Source organism: Pongo abelii, chromosome 1 (assembly GCF_028885655.2).
Source record: "Pongo abelii isolate AG06213 chromosome 1, NHGRI_mPonAbe1-v2.0_pri, whole genome shotgun sequence".
Taxonomy (NCBI): Eukaryota; Metazoa; Chordata; class Mammalia; order Primates; family Hominidae; genus Pongo; species Pongo abelii.
This window is the reverse complement of record NC_071985.2, coordinates 37384244-37405584: the sequence shown is the minus strand read 5'-3', so window position 1 is coordinate 37405584 and position 21341 is coordinate 37384244. Positions and strand designations below refer to the sequence as shown.

Genomic DNA, 21341 nt, shown 5'->3' with positions numbered 1-21341 from the left:
GTAGATTTTTTGGAGTGTATCATCTTCATTTCAACCAAGTTGTTCAAAAGTCCCTTTTGAGTTTGTATTTTGCAGTTGATTTTTTTTAAAATTCCAAAACGTGTATATTTACATAACCTTTGAACAGAGGCTTTTGTTTTTACACACTTATTCTGTAGGTTAATACTTGTGACCTCAACATAACTATTGCATTTTTGCGGGGCTGGGGGGATGGGGACAGAGTGTCGCTCTGTTGCCCAGGCTGGAGTGCAGTGGCGAGGTCTCGGCTCACGGCATGCTCCGCCTCCCAGGTTCACTCCATTCTCCTGCCTCAGCCTCCGAGTAGCTGGGACTACAGGTGCCTGCCACCACGCCTGGCTAATTTTTGTTTGTTTGTTTTTTGGGGTTTTTTTTGTATTTTTAGTAGAGACGGGGTTTCACCGTGTTAGCCAGGATGGTCTCAGATCTCCTGACCTCGTGGTCCGCCTGCCTTGGCCTCCCGAAGTGCTGGGATTCCAGGCGTGACAGACCGCGCCCGGCCTATTGCATTCTTTTAGTGGTCTTTAACAGCTCCTTTACAATGATATCTGATGTTGAAATTATGACATGATGGCCCCAGAGCTAATTAAATTTGGATTAAATTTCTTTGGTGCCCTTCTGTTGATTCCTTCAGATTATGTCTATGAACATCCAAATGTAGATTTGTCAGGCTAAGAAGTATTCTCCACATAGTACTTTTGATGAAAAGTGGGAATTCAGAGTACCCTAAAATGTGAGTTTGTTAATTATTTAAGATGCTTTCAATAGATTGTAAACTCAGTGTTTCCTCCAATGCTTGTTGAACATTTGGTTTTCAGTAATTACTTGTTGAATGAATGTTTATTTTGTATATTTAAAATGTCTTGATCACAAATAAGTATGTTAAAAACAAATCTCTGAAGATGTCTTTACTATGTAGGAGCATAGTGCACGTTAGATCTCTGACCCAAGCAGAATAAACTTTTCTTCCACCCCGAGTCTCTTATTCTCTGTTCTAAATTCAGTGAAAATTTACCCATCTTTCAAGACCTCCTGTAAAGACTCCCTGACCCACTACCACTAGCCAGGGCTAACTAAATGTTTTCTAGGGGTAGGTACATAGCACTTCACTTTACAATTTCTCTAATAAAATTTAAGATATTATAATTGTTGCTATTAACATTTTAGATTCCCACAATTTCAACACTAAAGGAAAAAGGAAGTAAATTTGGTGAATATGTTACTGGCTATAGTAGTTGCATTGACATATATTATTTTCTTTGGCTCTTTGACCATTGGATTTTGTATGATGTTCTGGAATAAGAATTTAATTGAAGGGGAGAGCAGTTTTAATGGAATGCTTTTGTGGTTGTCTCTTTGGTAAGAGAAGGGGGAAGATCTTTTTTAATATGCAGAGGCCTCTTGTTTCTTCTAATCTCAATGTACTAGTGAGAGTCTCCATTTTAGGTAGTAAGCCCAAAGCTATACCTCCCCAGAAGTTGGAAGTGCTCTTTCATTTTTCCCTTAGGACTCCTTAATGAAATAACAGAAATGGTGTCTTCCATAGATATTAATAGTAAGTGGATCTATGTTAATATCTAAAGTTTCTTAAGGACAAATATTTACCCCTGAATTTGTTAAAAATGCTGAAATGTGATGCTCTATTGGAATTCTATAAGGAATTGTCTTGTTTTAGGATGGTCTTCACAATACCCTCTACAATCCCTTCTGACTGGTTATCAGTGCAGTGGTAATGATGAACACACTTCTTATGGAGAAACAGGAGTCCCAGTTCCTCCTTTTGGATGTACCTTCTCTTCTGGTAAGAGAATTACTATCTAGGCAAGGCTTGGACAGAAATGATCTGTTTCACACTTATAGGGAAAATATACTAGAGTATTTCCCTTTCAAAGAAAAGTAAATTAGGTGGATGTTAAGAGTTTTTGTAAAAACTGTTGTCTTCTGATTTATAAAATAGACTTTTTTTAATCTCTGTACATCATTAGCATAACTATATGTTTCCTCTAAAGCATAAGACTATTATAGCACCATTTTTAAAAAGTCGATATAAGGAAAGGGTTGCAAAGGTTCAGCTACTATGAAAACTGTTTTATCCAGTAGATACATACCCTTTGATCTGGTTGAATGTATCTTTCTGTGACTCATTGGGGAATATATGAACAGAAATAGAAGTACTTCGGCCAGGCTCAGTGGCTCACACCTGAAATCCCAGCACTTTAGGAGGCCAAGGTAGGTCTGGGCACAGTGGCTGACACTTGTAATCCCAGAACTTTGGGAGACGAAGGCAGGTGGATCACTTGAGGTCAGGAGTTCGAGGCCAGCCTGGCCAACATGGTGAAATCCCGTCTCTACTAAAATTGCAAAAAATCAGCTGGGTGTGGTGGCACACCCCTGTAATCCCAGCTACTTGGGAGGCTGAGACAAGAGAATCACTTGAACCTGAGAGGCAGAGGTTGCAGTGAGCCAAGATCGTGCCATTGCATTCCAGCCTGGGTGACAGAGTGAGACTTCATCTCCAAAAAAAAAAGAAGAAAGAAATAGAAGTATTTGTCTCCACCCATAATAGTTTGAGAGGAAAGAAAAAGTTGTGAAAAGGAAATTTAAAGCTAATAGACTCCTTATAAAAATTAGCCGGGCGTGGTGGTGCATGCCTGTAGTCCCAGCTACTGGGGAGGCTGAGGCAAGAGAATCGCTTGAACCTGGGAGGCGGAGGTTGCAGTGAGCCGAGATCACGCCACTGCATTCCTGCCTAGGTGACATAGCGAGACTGTCTCTCAAAAACAAACAAAAACTAATAGAATATTACATAGTCATGATTGTGGTAAAAATAAGTAAATAAAAATATGATTAAAAAAACTAATAGACTCAGCCTGCTGGCGGCCTACATCATCATATGCCTTTGTTTGCCATTGGCCAGTACCACTCTTGTTTTAAGTACTACCCTCGATTTAGCACTTCTCTAAATACAAGATTATCTGAAGAAAATTTTGGTGGTTTTGAGTAAGCTTAAAAATTTTTGTGGCTAGGCGTGGTGGCTCACGCCTGTAATCCCAGCACTTTGGGAGGCTGAGGCGGGTGGATCACTTGAGGTCAGGAGTTCAAGAGCAGCCTGACCAACATGGTGAAACCCCGTCTCTAGTAAAAATACAAAATTAGCTGGGCGTGGTGGTGCATGCCTGTAATCCCAGCTACTTGGGAGGCTGAGGCAGGAGAATCACTTGAACCCGGGAGGTGGAGGTTGCAGTGAGCCGAATTGCACCATTGCACTCCAGCCTGGGTGACAGAGCAAGACTCCGTCTGGAAAAAAAAAAAAAAATTTGTGTTACTCTTTATATATTTTATTCTTTATTTCTGCTTTAGCTCCCAATATGGAACATGTACTAGCAGTTGCCAATGAAGAAGGCTTTGTTCGATTGTATAACACAGAATCACAAAGTTTCAGAAAGAAGTGCTTCAAAGGTAAGTCTAGGTCTACAATTTTTGTTTTAACGTTTAAAAAACTTTGCAAACCCTTAAGTATATTATTATTTGAACACATTCTGTTTTAGTCTGTCTTGTGTTGCTATAAAGGAATAACTGAGACTGGGTAGTTTATAAAGAAAAAGTTTACTTGGTGCGTGATTCTGCTGGCTAGAATATTAGACATCTGGTGAAGGCCTCAGGCTGCCCCCACTCCTGGCAGAAGGCAAAGAGGAGCCCATGAATACAGAGGTCACGTGGCAAGAGAAGGGCGTAGTACCAAGCTCTTTTTTAACAATCAGCTCTCCAGGGAACTAGTAGAGTGAGAACTCACTCATCTTTTCACCTCTTAGGGAGGGCATTAATCTGTTCATGAGGGATCCACCCCCATGACCCAAATGCCTCCCATTAGGTCCCACTTCCAACTTTGGGGATTAAATTGTAACATGAGATTTGGGAAAGGACAAACATCTGAAGTATATATAACACATTCCCAATTATATTAACTTCTGATTAAGTCTTTTTAGGGACCAGATTAGATGTGAATGGTGGACTGCCTATCTGTCAATAACTGTTAACTGTGACAATGCCTTTGTTTAAGTTAAGAAAAATACTTTTTAGGATTAAAAACAATTCTTCAAAAAGTTGAATCTTTAACACTTAATGTGGTTAGAGAAGTGTTGCTTTAAAATACTTATATTAATCAAGCATTTGTCATGTTTAAAGCAAAGTTCTAACCTTAAGAAGCTGATAATTTGGAACCCATAAGTCAAGTGTCAAAATAACTGAAATAAAACAAAGACTATAAATGATGTAGAAGTAGAAAGAAAACACACTGGTGTCAAAGAGAGAGCTCTCATGTAGTAAAGAAGGCTAGAAAAATTTATGAAGGATGGGTCATTTGAGTTGGATGATGGTATTTAGACCAGTGGAAATGGAAGGGGGCACTCCAGGTGAAGGGAAAAGCATTAGCAAAGGTCTAGAGATAGAAAAGCCTAGGATATAATAAAATAGGAAGTGACCAATTTGTTTGGAATAAGATACCGAGAACAGTGAGAGATGAGGCTTGCAACCAAGATAAAGACTAAAGAATGCAAAATGTTGAATGTCAAACTAAAGTATTTTACATTCCATTCAGAGAGCATCATGAAGTTCTTTTTGTTTTTGGTTTTTTGTTGTTGTTGTTGTATTTTTGGTAGAGATGGGGTTTCACCACATTAGCCAGGCTGGTTAACTCCTGGCCTCAAGTGATCTGCCTGCCTCAGCCTCCCAAAGTGCTGGGATTACAGGTGTGAGCCACTGTGCCCAGCCAGTATCATGAAGATTTTTGAACTGGAATATATTTCAGAAAGATTCCATTTTAGAGAATATGTTACTAGTGAACTCATGGAAAGGAATTTGACATCAGATGGTAGCAGTTCTCATGTAGTAAGGGAATGTGTAATTTCTGTGAGTCCACAAATTGTCTTTGCTCATGCCAAAGGGTGCTGACCACTGATTTTTTATGTGTGCATCTTTATTTTTATTATTTTATTTTAAGTTCAGGGTACATGTGCAGGACATGCAGGTTTGTTACGTAGGTAAACATGTGCCATGGTGGTTTTGCTGCGCATATCAACCCATCACCTAGGTATTAAGCCTAGCATGCATTAGCTATTTTTCCTGATGTTCTCCCTCTCCGTGCTCCCCCGCAAGAGGCCCCAGTGTGTGTTGTTCCCCTCCCTGTGTCCGTGTGTTCTCATTCAGCTCCCACTTATGAGTGAGAACATACGGTGTTTGGTTTTCTGTTTGTGCGTTAGTTTGCTGAGGATAATGATTTCCAGCTCCATCCATGTCCCTGCAAAGGACATGATCTCATTCCTTTTTATGGCTGCATTGTATTCCATGGTGTATATGTACCACATTTTCTTTATCCAGTCTATCATTGATGGGCATTTGGGTTGATTCCATGTCTTTGCTATTGTGAATAGTGCTGCAGTGAACATATGCATGCATGTATCTTTATAATAGAATGATTTATGTTCCTTTGGGTATATACCCAGTAATGGGATTGCTGGGTCAAATGGTATTTCTGGTTCTAGGTCTTTGAGGAAGCGCCACACTGTCTTCCACAATGGTTGAATTAATTTACATTCCCACCAACAGTGTAAAACTGTTCCTGTCTCTCCGCAGCCTTGGCAGCATCTGTTGTTTCTTGACTTTTTAAATAATTGCCATTCTGACTGGCGTGAGATGATATCTCATTGTGGTTTTGATTTGCATTTCTCTAATGATTGACTACTGATCATTTTACTACTACAGCTTTCCAGGCATTTAAACTTATATTAATATGGCTGCTACAGAATACAATTTAGACATTTCACATTTACCATTTTCTTTGTTTAGAATGGATGGCTCACTGGAATGCCGTCTTTGACCTGGCCTGGGTTCCTGGTGAACTTAAACTTGTAAGTGACTTTATTTCATTAGGATCTGGGTAAATACTGATAAGGGATTGCTTTATTAAATTGTGCTTACCTTATTTTTGAAAGGTTACAGCAGCAGGTGATCAAACAGCCAAATTTTGGGACGTAAAAGCTGGTGAGCTGATTGGAACATGCAAAGGTCATCAATGCAGCCTCAAGTCAGTTGCCTTTTCTAAGTTTGAGAAAGGTAGGTTTGTGCTTATCTTCTTTCATCTCCTTAACCTTCTTTGCAGTGGGGAGATAAGAACCTATAATTGTTTCTACCGTTTCCCCTATCAAAGTTACTACTTTACCTACATAGATGATTAAGATTCTTTTTTTGGAGACAGTTTTGTTCTGTTTCCCAGGCTGGAGTGCAGTGGCGCCATCTCGGCTCACTGCTACCTCCGCTGCCTCCCGGGTTCAAGTGATTCTCCTGCGTCAGCCTCCGGAGTAGCTGGGACTACAGGTGCGCATCACTGTGCCCAGCTAATTTTTTGTATTTTTAGTAGAGACGGGGTTTCACCATGTTGGCCAGGCTGGTCTACAACTCCTGAGCTTGGGCAATCCACCTGCCTCAGCCTCCCAAAGTGCTAGGATTACAGGTGTGACCCACTGCACCCAGCCAGGTGATTAAGATTCTAGTATGACTGAAAATCTTAATAAAATTAAATTGGTTTTAGGCCCACTCTTCTGGACATTATCTCTAGCTTGTCCCTGAAAGTCAAGAGTCTTTGATAAGTTTTTCTATAATCTTGCACATAAGGTAAAGATTTATAAATAGCTACAATACCATTGTTCAACTTTGATTGTTCATTGAAGTTAAAACCTTGTACTGGGCACTCATTAACTCTATTTGTAAAACAGTTACTTTAACTCTACTTGTAAAATCTAAATGAGCTGTAAGGCTGATAAACAACATGATTTTCTACCTAAAAATTTATCATGTATTTGGTTTAAATGGCCTGTTTTTTGTTTTTTACTTGTTTTTTTGTTTGTTTTTTGAGATGGAGTCTCTGTTACCCAGGCTGGAGTGCAGAGGCTCGATCTCGGCTCACTGCAGCCTCCACCCGCCGGGTTCAAGCAGTCCTCTGCCTCAGCCTCCCAAGTACCTGGGATTACAGGAGCCTGCCACCACACCCAGCTAATTTTTGTATTTTTAGTAGAGCTGGGGTTTCACCATCTTGGCGAGGCTGGTCTTGAACTCCTGACCTCGTGATCCACCTGCCTCGGCCTCCTAAAGTGCTGGGATTACAGGCGTAAGCCACCACACCCAGCCAAATGGCCCAATTTTCTATTATGTTTTCAACTATTACTTAAAATTGATTTTCCTATGTTTATATTGTTATAATGGACAAGGAAGATTTAAGAGTTATATAACAGCACAGTACTGTAGCAGCTAGGGAAAAACTTATCAGTGGTGTCTGAATAAGCGCTTCATTTCTGTTTTTTTGTTTTGTTTTCTCCTTACCATTTGTTTCTCACTAAATAAATTTTTTTAAATGGACCAAGAAACATTTCTCTCAAAGGAGTCTCTGAAGTAATCTGACTTTAATCGCTGAATAATAGTGACAGACATTATAATCTCCTTTATCACTAAAAAAAAAGTACTCTATTTTAAAAATCAAATGTTTTCATTTATTCACCTAAGCCATTTAGGAGGTTAAGCTGGTTTGGACTGGTTTTTTGTTTGTTTGTTTGTTTGTTTTTTGAGACAAAGCCTCACTCTTGCCCAGGCTGGAATGCAGTGGTGTGATCTTGGCTCACTGCAACCTCCACCTCCCGGGTTCAAGCAGTTCTCATGCCTCAGCCTCCCAAGTAACTGGGATTACAGGCGTGCACCACCACGCCCGGCTAATTTTTGTATTTTTAGTAGAGACAGGGTTTTGCCAGGTTGGTCTCGAACTCCTAACCTCAAGTGATCTGCCCACCTTGGTTTCCCAAAGTGCTGAGATTACAGGCATGAGCCACCATGCCCAGCCGGGCTTGGACTTTTAAGAAAGTCAGTTTTAATCTACTGTGGTTGCAGTTGAAACTGGAACCTTGAAGGGGAAATATGGCATGATTTTTCTTATTTCTGCATAACTTTATTAACATATTTAAGTAGTTAGGTATGCTTGTGTTCTAGTTTTCTACACTCCTGTGTCATAGTTCAGAGTTTGTAAAAATAATTTTAAGATAATGAAAATTTACCTAACTAAAGAGTAGTGGAAAACATATCTTTTGGTCCTTTTGCTTAATTTTTACAACTCTGCATGTGAATCAGCCTATGACAATGAGCTGTAGAAGAAAAGGCACTGAGTTAGAGATTGGAGCAGGTGGCTTTTTTCATGATTTTCAGTAGTTCATAGGTGCTGTAGTGTAAATTAGTCTGATCAGATACTACTCCCAAGCCCTGTGGTTTGTTTTGGTAAAACAGAATAGATAATAGCTCCACTCACTCCATCAGCCGTAAGCCCTCTTGCAGAGCAAACCTTTGCAACTAAACATGGAAGCCCTTTGTTTTATTCTGGCCTCCTGGGCAAAGTGATTTTTACCTCCTTGGGCCTTCATTTTCTAATTTTATGAGGTAAATACCTAGTCTATTTAGGTCACAAAAATATTGTAGACATAAAAGTGAGGTGAAATATGAATACTTTTTTTTTTTTAATCTGAGCTCATTATGGTGGCTCATGCCTATAATCCAGCAACTTGGGAGGCTGAGAAGGATTGCTTGAGGCCAGGAGTTCAAGACCAGCCTGGGTAACATAGTGAGACCCTATATCTAAGAAAATAAAAAATTAGCTTGGTACAGTGGTATGCACCTATAGTCCGAGCTACTTGGGAGGCTGAGGTGGGAGGATCGCTTGAGCCCAGGAGTTTGCAGCTGTAGTGAGCTTTGATTGTGCCATCGTACTCTAGCCTGGGTAATAGAGTGAGACCCAGTCTCAAAATAAATTAATTAAATCAATCGATCTATCTATAATCAAACAGAGGACATATAAATACTTAGTGTTTTGTGGGGGTTTTTGTAGGTAGTATGGTAGAAAACATCTTTGGTCCAGTTCCTTCCACCCTACGTGGGTAGGATACAAATAATCCTAACTGGACATAGTCATGCTAATGGAATTTGCCTTCCCTAAGTATCTACCAACTAAAAGCAAAGAAAATGGACTCAGATAAGTGCTTTGTGTGGCAAAAGGGCAGGTATTAGAACTTTTAGTGGATAATTAAAATTGATTATAAATTTATTTCTATTTCCTCTCCTACAAACTTACCTATATTTACACCTTCTTTCTCATTCTTCATTCTCAAGTTTTAATTAAATGAGAATCTCTTGCAAGTGGGCCAGGCATTTTTTTTTTTAAGTTCCTCAAGGGATTCCAATGTGTAGCTAAAATTGAGAAACATTCTTGATCCTTCCCAAGATCTTCCACCAACACATGTATCCCCACTACCCTGTATCTTCAAGTTCTCCCTCTCTATTGGCTGTTTCTCCTTAGGAAAGACTCAAGAATGTCTATAGCCTATTTTCCCAAATGTCTTAACCCTGTGTTCTCTTTTAGTTGTTACTGTTTCATATTTTCCATCTCCTTTAATTTGGTTTAATCTATTTTCCACATCTAGCCCTCTTCCTGAAATCACTCTTGCTAAGGTTATTAATTATCTAATTATCAGAAAGCATGAAACTTTTCAGGTCTTTTCTTCTGCTTGTATAATATGTTACACTTTTGGTCTTTTATAAAATTGCAATAAAAGTCTTTGCTTAGAATCTCTGATATCCCACTCCCTCTGGTACTCCTTCTGTCCTTCTCTTTATTCTTTCATAGTTGCTTTTACCTAGCTTGAAGTGTTAGCAAGGCCCAGGATTTGGTGTTTAGCCTTTTTTTGCTTTCAACCTATACCTTCTTGGACAGTTTCATCTGTACCAGTTTTGTTTTGTTTTTCATCCTACTTGTGTTGACCCAGATCTATATTCCTAGCCTTAACCTTTCTGCAAGTACTTCAGATTCAACATATCAAAAACTGAACCCACAATTTCCTCCCTGAACTCATGATTTCTCCCTGGCAATGCCATCTTTTTCCTCTCCTTTGATATCATTTCCTTGAACAACTTCATTTAACATTTCTTACAGTGTGAGTCTGATGGTAATAATTTACCTTCGTTTTTCTTTACCTGAAAATGTCCTTATTTCATCATCATTCTCGAAGGACATTTTTGTTGGATATGAAATTCTGGGTCAACAGCTTTTTTTTCCTTTCATTGCCTAAAGTGGTTCCACTATCATCTCTGCTTTCATTGAGAACTCTGTGGTTGTTAAAATCATTTCCCTGTATATAATATGCTGTTTTTCTTGACTACTTTCAGGATTTTCTGTCTTTGGTTTCTAGCAGTTTGACTGTGGTATGTCTAGTCATGGTTCCCTTCACAGTTTTCCTGTTTGAGGCTTGCTGAGCTTTTTGTATTTGTAAATTCCTTTTTACTGAATAGGAATTTTTCTATCATTTCTTGAAATACTTTTTCCGGGCCAGGTATGGTGGCTCAGGCCTGTAATCCAAGCACTTTGAGAGGCTGAGGCAGGCAGATCACCTGAGGTCAGGAGTTCAAGACCAGCCAGGCCAACATGATGAAACCCCATCTTTACTAAAAATACAAAAATTAGCCAGGCGTTGTGGTGGGTACCTGTAATCCCAGCTACTCAGGAGGTTGAGGCAGGAGAATCGCTTGAACCTGGGAGGCAGAGGTTGCAGTTAGCTGAGATCGCACCACTGCACTCCACACTCCACACTCCAGCCTGGGCAACAGAGCGAGACTCTGCCTCAAAAAAAAAAAAGAAAGAAATATTTTTTTCTGCCTAATTTATTCATATTCTCTCTCCTCCCTGCTTGTTCTGTTACCTTAATTACTCATATATATATATATATATGTTTTTTTTTTCCAATTACTCATGTATTTGACTTTTCTAAATTATCCCATGCATCGTTGAGGTTTTCTTTTTTTTCAATTATCCTAAACTTAAGATAAAATGAACAAGCCATAAAATTTATCCATTTAAAGTGCACGGTTTAGTGGTTTTTAGTTTATTCACTAAGTTGTGCAGCTATCACCACAATCTAAATTTAGAATCTTTTCATCAGCCCAAAAAGAAACTTGTACGCATTAGCAGTACTTTCACCCATTCCTTCCAAACCTATACAACCACTATAGTAATTTCGGTCTCTATAGATTTGCCCATTATACACATGCATACAAATGGAATGATACAATGTGTGGTCTTCTGTGACTGGCTTCTTTAATTTAGCCTAATGTTCAGTTCTGTTTTTCTCTGTCTTCTTCAAATTGAATGATTTCTATTAATTTGTCCTGAAGTTCACTTTCTCTATTTTCTCCAGTCTGTTCTTAGGCCTATCCAGTGACTTTTTTTTATTTCAGATACTGGTTTTCAGTTCTAAAATTTTCTTATTTTTTTTTTAAGACAGGATCTTGCTCTGTTGCCCAGGTTAGAGGGCAGTACCATGATCATAGGCGCATGCCACCATGCCTGGCTAATTTCTTTTTGTATTTTTTGTAGAGATGGGGTTTCATCCATGGTTGGTCTTGAACTTCTGGGCCCAAGGGATCTGTCAACCCCGGCCTCCCAAAATGCTGGGATTACAGGCATGAGCCACAGTGCCTGACCTTTTCATTTGTTTGTTTGTTTCCTGCTGAGATTTATCATCTTTTTATTGTATACAAGTGTATATATTTTTTTCTTCCTTTTTTTGTTTTTTGTTGTTGTTGTTGTTGTTTGAGACAGGGTCTCACTCTGTCACCCAGTTTGGAGTGCAGTGGCGAAATCTGCTCACTGCAACCTCTGCCTCCCAGGCTCAAGTGATCCTCCCACCTCAGCCTCCCAAGTAGCTGAGGCTGTAGGTGCATGCCACCACACCCGACTAATTTTTGTATTTTTTGTAGAGATGCGGTTTCGCCATGTTGCCCAGGCTAAGTGTACGTTTCTTTAACTCATTTAACATGGTTATGTATCCTTTACAACCTTATCTGATAAATCAATATCTGGATTATCTTGGGATTGGCTTCCATTGATTTATTTTCCCTTGTGAATAATTCGTTTTCCTGGCTCTTTGTAAGTCAAGTAATTTAAGATTATATTCGGGACATTGCGAGTGGTATGTTGAATTCTAGATTCTGTTATATTGCTTAGAAAAGAGTTGGTGTTCCTTTTTTAACAGGCAATTCACTTGTTTAGATCCAAATTGAAGACTGTCACACCTACAGGAGGGCAGTGGATCTTATCTCAATTATTTTCTTTAGTTTAAGCCTCAGCTGCAAACTGCTTTCAGTTTCTCTTGCTCATATGGTACAGGGGTCAGCCAGAGACTTGGACTGAGTTTAAACACGGAATTATGGGTTCCCTTTCTCTAGCTGTCTCTAGGTTTTCCCCATCCCCTCACTCTCTAACTGTTCTTGTTGCTCCCAGTCTCCTTTTCCTGGTTCTTCTGGCTTGAAAGATGGCAGATTTTTAAATTTGCATTTTAGCTGCCTGGTATTATATTAATGCTGCAACTTTGGCTGTCCTCAAGGTAAAACCACAAAAAAAACCCAGTAACTTAATCTCAGACCAATCATTTGCTAAAGATGTTGACTCTCCTTCAAAAATTGCATGTTTAAGAGGAAAGTGGGCCAGGCGTGGTGGCTCATGCCTGTAATCCCAGCACTTTGCAAGGCTAAGGTGGGCTAATCACCTGAGGTCAGGAGTTCGAGACCAGCCTGACCAAGATGGTAAAACCCTGTCTCTACCAAAAATATAAAAAATTAGCCAGGTGTGGTGACACATGCATGTGATCCCAGCTACTCGGGAGGCTGAGGCAGGAGAAGCACTTGAACCTGAGAGACGAGGTTGCAGTGAGCCAAGATCGTGCCACTGCACTCCAGCCTGGGTGACAGCGAGACACCATCTCAAAAAAAAAAAAAAAAAAGGGAAAGTGGTAACTTAAAGGGAGGAGTAAATTTTATCCCCAAACAACAGTTTCTATTTTAGGTGGAGTAAATTCCAACAAAAGAGGGGAAAAATGAACCTGAGTGAGAGTCTGTACAACCAAAGCTGTTAAAAGGAATGAATAGTGCCTGACACTTAAAAAGTGCTGAATTAGACTAATGGTTTCAACATGGCTGACTAGATGCATCTGGTACACACCTCTTTCACGGAGTGGAACCAAAATAGTGAGATATTATAGTGATAGTGAGATCATAGATAATCACACTTCAAATAGATCCTCTAAGAACACTGGGATTCAACAGAGAAGTGACAAGAAGCTCCAGAAGCGAGGAAGGAGAGAAAGTAAAGCAGCCTGTTTGGCTGGGATCAGCTAGGAATCTGGAGAGGCTTCCTATGCAGGGAAAGAGTAAGTGAGAGACCCCCAGCAGCCCAAATACCCACCGTGAACCCTAATAATAGCCATGGGAGACCCCTTGATGCTCACGGACCCTGAGACTAACATAGGGAGCTGCGTGGAGACTTCGTGAAGGCATTGCTCCAGGGAGATATCATACTGGGTCCTACAAACCCTCAAGTCCTAAGCAGCTGTAACACTGTGACTTTCAGAGCCCAGCCCCCACCAGACTGTGTCCTGCCCTGCCACCCAGGCTGAATTGGGAGCCACACACAGCGACCTCATTCCCCTGAGTGGAGGGGCAGCTACACATTTTCATACTCTCCAAGGACAAATTCCACTGCCTGCAACCACCACCACTCTGGGCTGCTGCAGGGCAGAGGTGTAAGCAAAACTCAGTCCCTTAACTGCCTGCCTATGGGTACTCCCAGGGAAAGCAACCCCACTCTCCATGTCAGTACTGCAGCATAGCTGCTGCTGCCCCTTACCTGAGCATTCCACCGGAAGCCTGGAGATCACCCCACCCCTGCCTTCCATAGCCAGCACCTGCATGCACCACCAGGATCACTGAGGGCAATTCCACCCAGCCTGGCTTCATACCCGCCACTACCCAAGCACACCCTGTGGGAGGCCTGAGGATTGCCCAGTTCAGTTCATCACCAGTGGTGCCTGAGCACTCCTCCTAGAGTCTAAAGTTGGGCCTACTCAATCTGCTGCTACTACCATAGCTGGCACCAACCTGTACATGCAACCTGCAGGTCTAGGGACTGGCCTGCCCAACCTGTCACAGCCACCGCCAACACTAGTACGGAACACTTGGGTTCCAGGGGATTTTTTCATCACTGCTACTGTCATCATCCACACCACTCCACACCTGCCCAGGGGCTCAAGAACTTGCCCACCCACCTGGCCCACTGCTGCCATTTCCAATACTTGAGTAAGCCATCTGAAGGCCCAAGAATCTACCTGCCTGGATCCATTAACACCAGTGCCAGTGTATGCTGCCTTGGGGCCAAAGGACACACAGGCTCAGACCACTACTGCCACCACTGGGGCCTGAAGACTGGCCCACCTGGTATTTCAATTTCTGGCAAAACTTAACCAGTCTGCACTAAAAACCACACTCTAATCTACCAATGAAACCAGATACCAATGACTCTATTTATGGCCAAAAGGAATGATGGAGACTATGCTACTGCATGCATCCAGAACCAAAGCCAAGTGTCCTTTCCAGCCATCACCATAGATACATCTTCAGGAAAATGTTCTCCACTACAAACCAAATTCAAAAAATTAGAAAAAGCAACTGTTACACCAGGTGCACAAATGTCAACATAAAAACACAGAGAAATCAAAAAGCAAGGATATGTGACACATCCAAAGGAACACAGTAATTCTTCAGCAACAAATCCCAATCAAAAAGGAATTCTCAAAATCCTGGAAAAATGATCCAAAATATTGATACTAAGGAAGCTCAGTGAGAGACAAGAGAATTCTGAAAGACAATACAAAGAAACAGAAAAATAATTAAGGAAATGAATGAGAAATCTACCAAAGAGATAGGTATCATAAAATAGAGATAAATTCTGGAACTACAGAATTCATTTAATGAAATATAAAATACCTTTCAAAGCTTCAACAATAGACTAGATCAAGCAGAAGAATCCCAGAACTTGAAGATGTTTTGAAGATCTTTTAAAATAACCTAGTCAGACAAAAATAGAGAAAAAATAATAAAGATGAATGACTAAAGCTTTCATGGCATATGGGACACTATAAAGTGGCCAAATATATGAATTTTCAGTGTCCCAGAAGGCAAAGATAAAATGAAAGGGTTAGAAAGCCTATTTAACAAAATAATAGGTGAAAACTTCCCAAGTCTAGCAAGAGATTTATATATCCACATACAGGAGGCTCCAAGATCCCCACATGGATATAATTCAAAAAGGTTTTTTTTCCATGGCACATTGTAGTCAAACTCAAAAGTCAAAGACAAAGTGCAAATTCTAAAAGCAGAGAAAAAACATCTAGTCACCTATAAAAGAAACCCCATCAGACCTAACAGCAGATTTCTCGGCAGAAATCTTATAGTTCAGGAGAGAATTAGATGATATATTCAACTGCTTAAAGAAAAAAAAAAAAACCTGCCACCCAAGAATACTACACCCAGTAAAATTATCCTTCATAAATAAAAGAGAAATAAAGTCTTTCCCAAACAAGCAAAAGCTGAGGAAATTAATCACCAGTAGATGGGCCATACAAAAAATACTAAAAGGAGTCTTATACCGGGAAGTGAAGAGCAATATCTACTGTCATGAAAACACAAGAAAATATAAAAACTACTGGTAAGCAAACACACAAACAAGAAAGAGGAAAGACTGAAATGTTACCACTACAGAATACCATGAAACCACAATGATAAAAAGTACCAAAGAAAGGAAGGAACAAAGGATATACAAAACAACCAAAAGTCAATCAATAAAGTTAGGAATAAGCCTTCACATATCAATAACATTGAATGTAAACATGTTAAACTTTCCATTTAAAAGGTACAGACTGAGCAAATAGACAAATGTGACCTAATTATATGCTGCCTACAAGAAATGCATCTCACCTGTGAAGACACGTATAAACTGAAAATAAAGGAATGTAAAAAGATACTACATGCAAATGGAAACCAAAAGCAAGCAAGAATAGCTATAGTTACATCAGATAAAACAGACTTTATGTCAAAAGCAGTAAGAAGAAACGAAGGTTATTCTATGATGATAAATCAGTTCAGCCAAAGGATATATCAATTCTAAACATGTATATACCTAACACTGGAGCACATAGATATATAAAGCCAATACTATTAGATCTAAAGGGAGAGACTCCAGTGCAATAACAGTTGAGGACTTCAGCCACCCCACTCAGCATTAGACAGATATCTAGAAAGAAAATTGGATTTAAACTGCACATTAGACCAAATGAACCTAACAGATATTTACAGAACATTTCATCCAACGGCTACAGAACACACATTCTTCTCATCAGCAAACAGAATATTCTCCAAGACAGACCACATGTTAAGACACAAAACAAGTCTCAACAAATTTTTAAAAATTGAAATAATATCAGGAATCTTCTCAGACCACAATGGAATAAAACTAGAAATCAACAACAAAAGGAAGTTTGGAAACTACAAATACATGGAAATTAGGCAGTATGATTATGAATGACTTGGGTCAAGGAAGAAATTAAGAAGGAAATTTTTACAATTCTTGAAACAAATGAAAGTTGAAACCCAACATACCATAACCCATGGGATACAATAAAAGCAGTACTAAGAGGAAAAAATTTATAGCAATACGCACCTATACCAAAAAAGTAGAAAGACTTTAAAAGAATCTAACAATGTACCTCAAGGAACTAGAAAAGCAAGAACAAACCAAACCCCAAATTAATAGAGGAAAATAATAAATAGAGCAGAACTAAATAAAATAGAGACTTAAAAAAACAAGAAAAAGGGTCAACAAAACAAAACGTTGGTTTTTGGAAAAGATAAACAAAATCAATAAAGTACTTGCTAGAATAACCAAGAAAAAAAAGAAAGATGGTCTTAAATAAAATCAGAAATGAAAAAGGAAACATTACAACTGATAACACAGAAATACAAAAGATCATCAGAAACTATTGTGTACAACTATACACTAACTAGAAAACCTAGAGGAAATGAATAGATTACAGGGCACATACAACCTACCAAGACTGAATCAGAAAGAAATAGGAAACCTGATCAAATCAATAGTAACAAGATCAAAGCAATAATAAAAAGTCTTCCAACAAAGAAAACTTCAGGACCAGATGGCTTCACTGCTGAATTCTACCAAACTTTTAAAGAACTAACACCAGTTCTCCTCAAACTATTCCAAAAATTGAAAAAGATGGAAATTCTCCCTAACTCATTCTACAAGGCCAGCATTATTCTGATACCAAAACCAGACAAGGACAAGGACACACACAAAAAAACTACAGAACATATGGACGTAGATGCAAAAATCCTCAACAGAATACTAGCAAACTGAATTCAACAGCACATTAAAAAAAAAAAAAAATACACCATGATCAAGTGGGATTTATCCCAGGAATGCAAGAATAGCTCAACATACACAAATCAATAAACATGATACATACATCACATCAACAGAATGAAGGACAAAAACCATATGATCATTTTAGTAGATACAGAAAAATAATTTGATAAAATTCAGCATCCCCTCCGAATTAAAAAACTCAACCAACTAGGCATAGAAGGAACATATCTCAAAAAGGCTATATATGACAGACTCACAGTTAACTCCACACTGAATTGAAAAAAGCTGGAAGCCTTTCCCTTGAGAATTGGAACAAGACAAGAACGCACACTTTTCACCACTCCTATTCAACATGGTACTGGAAGTTCTACCCAGAGCAATCAGATGAGAGAAAGAAGTAAAAAGTATCCAAATTGGAAAAGAAGTCGTATTTTCCTTGGCTGATGTTATGATCTTATATCTAGAAAAACTTAAAGACTCTATAAAAAAAAAAACAAACCTCAGATCTGATAAATTCATTAAAAGTTGCAGTATAAAAAATCAACATACAAAAAAAATAGCATTTCTATACATCGATAATGAATTAGTTGAGAGAGAAATCAGGAAGGCAATCCCATTTACAATAGCTACAAAAAAATAAAGCACCTAGGAATAAATTTAGCCAGAAGTGAAAGATCTCTACAAGGAAAAGTATGAAACACTGATCAAAGAAATTGAAGAGGAGACAAATGGAAAGAGACCTCATGCTCATGGATGGGAAAAATTATTATTTTTAAAATGGCCATACTACCCCAAGCAATCTACAGATTCAGTGCAATCCCCATCAAAATACCAACATCATTTTTCACAGAAGTAGAAAGAACAATCTTAAAATTTATGTGGAGCCAAAAAGAACCCAAATGCCAAAGCAATCCTAAGCAAAAAGAATATAGCTAATATAATAACTAAAACAGCATGGCATAAAAACAGACACAGAGACCAATGGAACAGAACAGAGAATTCAGAAATAAATCCATATATTTACAGCCAATTGATTTTCAATAAAGGTGCCAAGAACATACAATAAACGGTGCTGGGAAAACTGGGTATCCACATGCAGAAGAATGAAACTGTACCTCTATCTCACTATATTAAAGAAAATCAAGATAGGCCGGACATGGTGGCTCATGCCTGTAATCCTAGCACTTTGGGAGGCCAAGGCAGGTGGATTGCCTGAGCCCAGGAGTTCAAGACCAGCCTGGGCAACATGGCAAAACGCCACCTCTACTAAAATACAAAAAATTAGCTTGACGTGGTAGGCGTGCCTGTAGTCCCAGTTCCTTGGAAGGCTGAGGCATGAGAATCGCTTGAGCACAGGAGGCAGAGATTGCAATGAGCCAAGATAGCACCACTGCACTCCACCCTGGTTGACACAGTGAGACTCAGTCTCAAAAAAAAAAAAAATCAAGATGGATTATAAAGACTTAAATGTAAGACCTGAAACAATAAAACTACTAGAAGAAAACATAGGGAAAACACTTCAGGATATTGGTTTAGGCAAAGATTTTATGGCCAAGAACTCAAAAGCATAGACAACAAGAACAAATAGATAAACTAGACTATAAACTAAAAAGCTTCTGCATGCCAAAACCTTTTGAATGGGAAGTATTTGCAAACTATTTATCTGATAAGGGAATAATATGTAGAATGTATACAAGGAACTCGAACAACTCAACAGTAGAAAAGACAAAATATTAAAAAGTAGGCAAACCCAGACTGGGCAATGTGATAAAACTGTCTCTACAAAGAAATACAAAAAAATTAACTGGGCATGGTGGTGTACTACTGTAGTCCCAGCTACTTGGTGGGGCTGAGATGAGAGGATCACCAAGCCCTGAGCGGTGATTACACCACTGTACTCCAGCCTGAGTGATAGAGTGAGATCCTGTCTCAAAAAAAAAAAAAGTAGGCAAAGACCATGAATAGACATTTCGCGAAAGAAGACATACAAATGGCCAACAAGTAAGTGAAAAACTGCTCAACATGACTAATAACCACAGTGAGATATCATCTTAACCCAGTTAGAATGGCTATTATTAAACAAAACATGCTGGCAAGGATGTGGAGAAAAGAGAACTCTTGTACACTGTTGGTGGAAATGTAAATTAGTCCAGCCACTATGGAAAACAGATTTCTCAAAAAAAAAAAAAAAAACACAAATAGAATTACCATTGATCTAGCAGTCTCACTATTGGGTATCGATCCAAAGAAAAACTGTATCAAAGGAATAACTGCAGTCACATTATTGCAACACTATTCACAATAGCCAAGATATGGAATCAACCTATTAACGAACAAATAGAAGTTTTTAAAATGTAGTATATACACAATTGAATACTATTTGGCCATAAGGAAATGTCATTCACATCAACATTATGTTAAATAAGCCAGGCACGAAAGATAAATTTCACGTTCCCACTTATATGTGGGTGCTAAAACAGTATCATGGAGGTAGAGAGTAGAATGATAAATAACCAGAGGCTGGAAAGTGAGTGGGTGTGAGGGGGGAATGAAGAAAGGTTGCTTGATGGATACAAGCATAAAGTTAGATAGAAGATATAAGTTCCATTGTTCGATACCTGACTATTGTCACCTTACAAATGATTGTATATTTCAAGCAGCTAGAAGAGAGAACTTAAAATGTTCCCAGCACATAGAAATGATGAATACTCAAGGTGATGGATACCCCAGATACCCTGACTTGATCATAACACATTCTATGCAGGCATCAAAATATCACATATACCCCATAAATATGTAAAATATTATGTATCAGTAAGAAAAATTGCATGTTTTCATTCAGTTTCCACAGAGCCCTCAGGTAGCTGTTTTTGTGTTTTATCCCATTTACAACTAATGGAAGTGGATTAGTTTAAGTGCTCACTCTTTCACAAAGGAAGCAGGGTTTTTTTCTGGCTTAATTTTAAAGAATAAAACATTACAGATAAATTGAAGTTCTCCTATAGTGCCTTCTCCAATCTCATTGCATCCCAGAGGCAACCTGTTTTACAAACTTCATACGGATCTGGTCCATATTTTTATACTGAGCCAATACAGTTTAGAGGTTTGGAGTGTAAGCTCTGGATTCATACTGCCAGGAATACCTTTACAAGTTACTTATCCTCTCTGTGCCTCTCTTGGTACCTACTTAATAAGGTTGATAGCAAGGGTTGAGATAATTTTTATAAAACACGTGGGATAGTAGCTAACATTTAGAATAAGAAGCACTCTGTATTTTGACTCTTGATTGTTATTCTTACTACAACTGTACTATATACTTTATATGGGTTTTAAAAAATTAACGGGTGATTCTATAAAGTTTTGGTTCAAAATTAGCATCTCAAGCTCTTCGTAATCTTTTTTCCTATTTGTTATTGAGCCATATATTTTTAAATGTTTGATCTCCAGTGCCAGATACAATACCTAGCACATAATAGATAGTCTAGGAAATTTAAATTGAAATATATGTGTCATTGACTGGTTTTGTTAACCTCTTAATAATCTGTTTATTTCCCCACAGCTGTATTCTGTACAGGTGGAAGAGATGGCAACATTATGGTCTGGGATACCAGGTGCAACAAAAAAGGTTATCTAGATCTATTTTAATTTTAAGAGATTTGGGATTACCCTGTACTTAATTTTGAGTGAAAGAGTTAGTGATTTCATCTGCTTACCACCAGGGGGCATGTACTCATAATTCCCCATTTCTGCTCACTGTTCCAGATCTCAGGATCTTAGTCATTGTTACAAGTATTACACTCATGTATTTATCTCATATTGTCTTCTGAATTATAATGCCATTTACCCACATTATTGATGCACTTAAAAATATTAATACGCAGCCTCACTGGTAAATGTCTTTAAATTTATTTTGGTTTTTAAGAATTTTTTTAATTTTTTTATTATTATTAATATTATTTTTGAGATGGAGTCT

The 21341-nt window shown here is 38.7% G+C and overlaps 1 protein-coding gene across 1 annotated transcript in view; it reads left to right on the top strand.

Annotated features, from left to right (window-relative positions):
- The window catches only part of DTL (denticleless E3 ubiquitin protein ligase homolog), a 69320-nt gene that overhangs the window by 5847 nt on the left and 42132 nt on the right, over positions 1-21341 (top strand). Inside the window, exons 2-6 of the mRNA XM_024247764.3 lie at positions 1694-1819; positions 3379-3477; positions 5863-5924; positions 6009-6129; positions 20928-20993. Coding sequence (XP_024103532.1) covers positions 1694-1819; positions 3379-3477; positions 5863-5924; positions 6009-6129; positions 20928-20993 — 474 coding nt within the window. The remainder of the gene's footprint in view (positions 1-1693; positions 1820-3378; positions 3478-5862; positions 5925-6008; positions 6130-20927; positions 20994-21341) is intronic.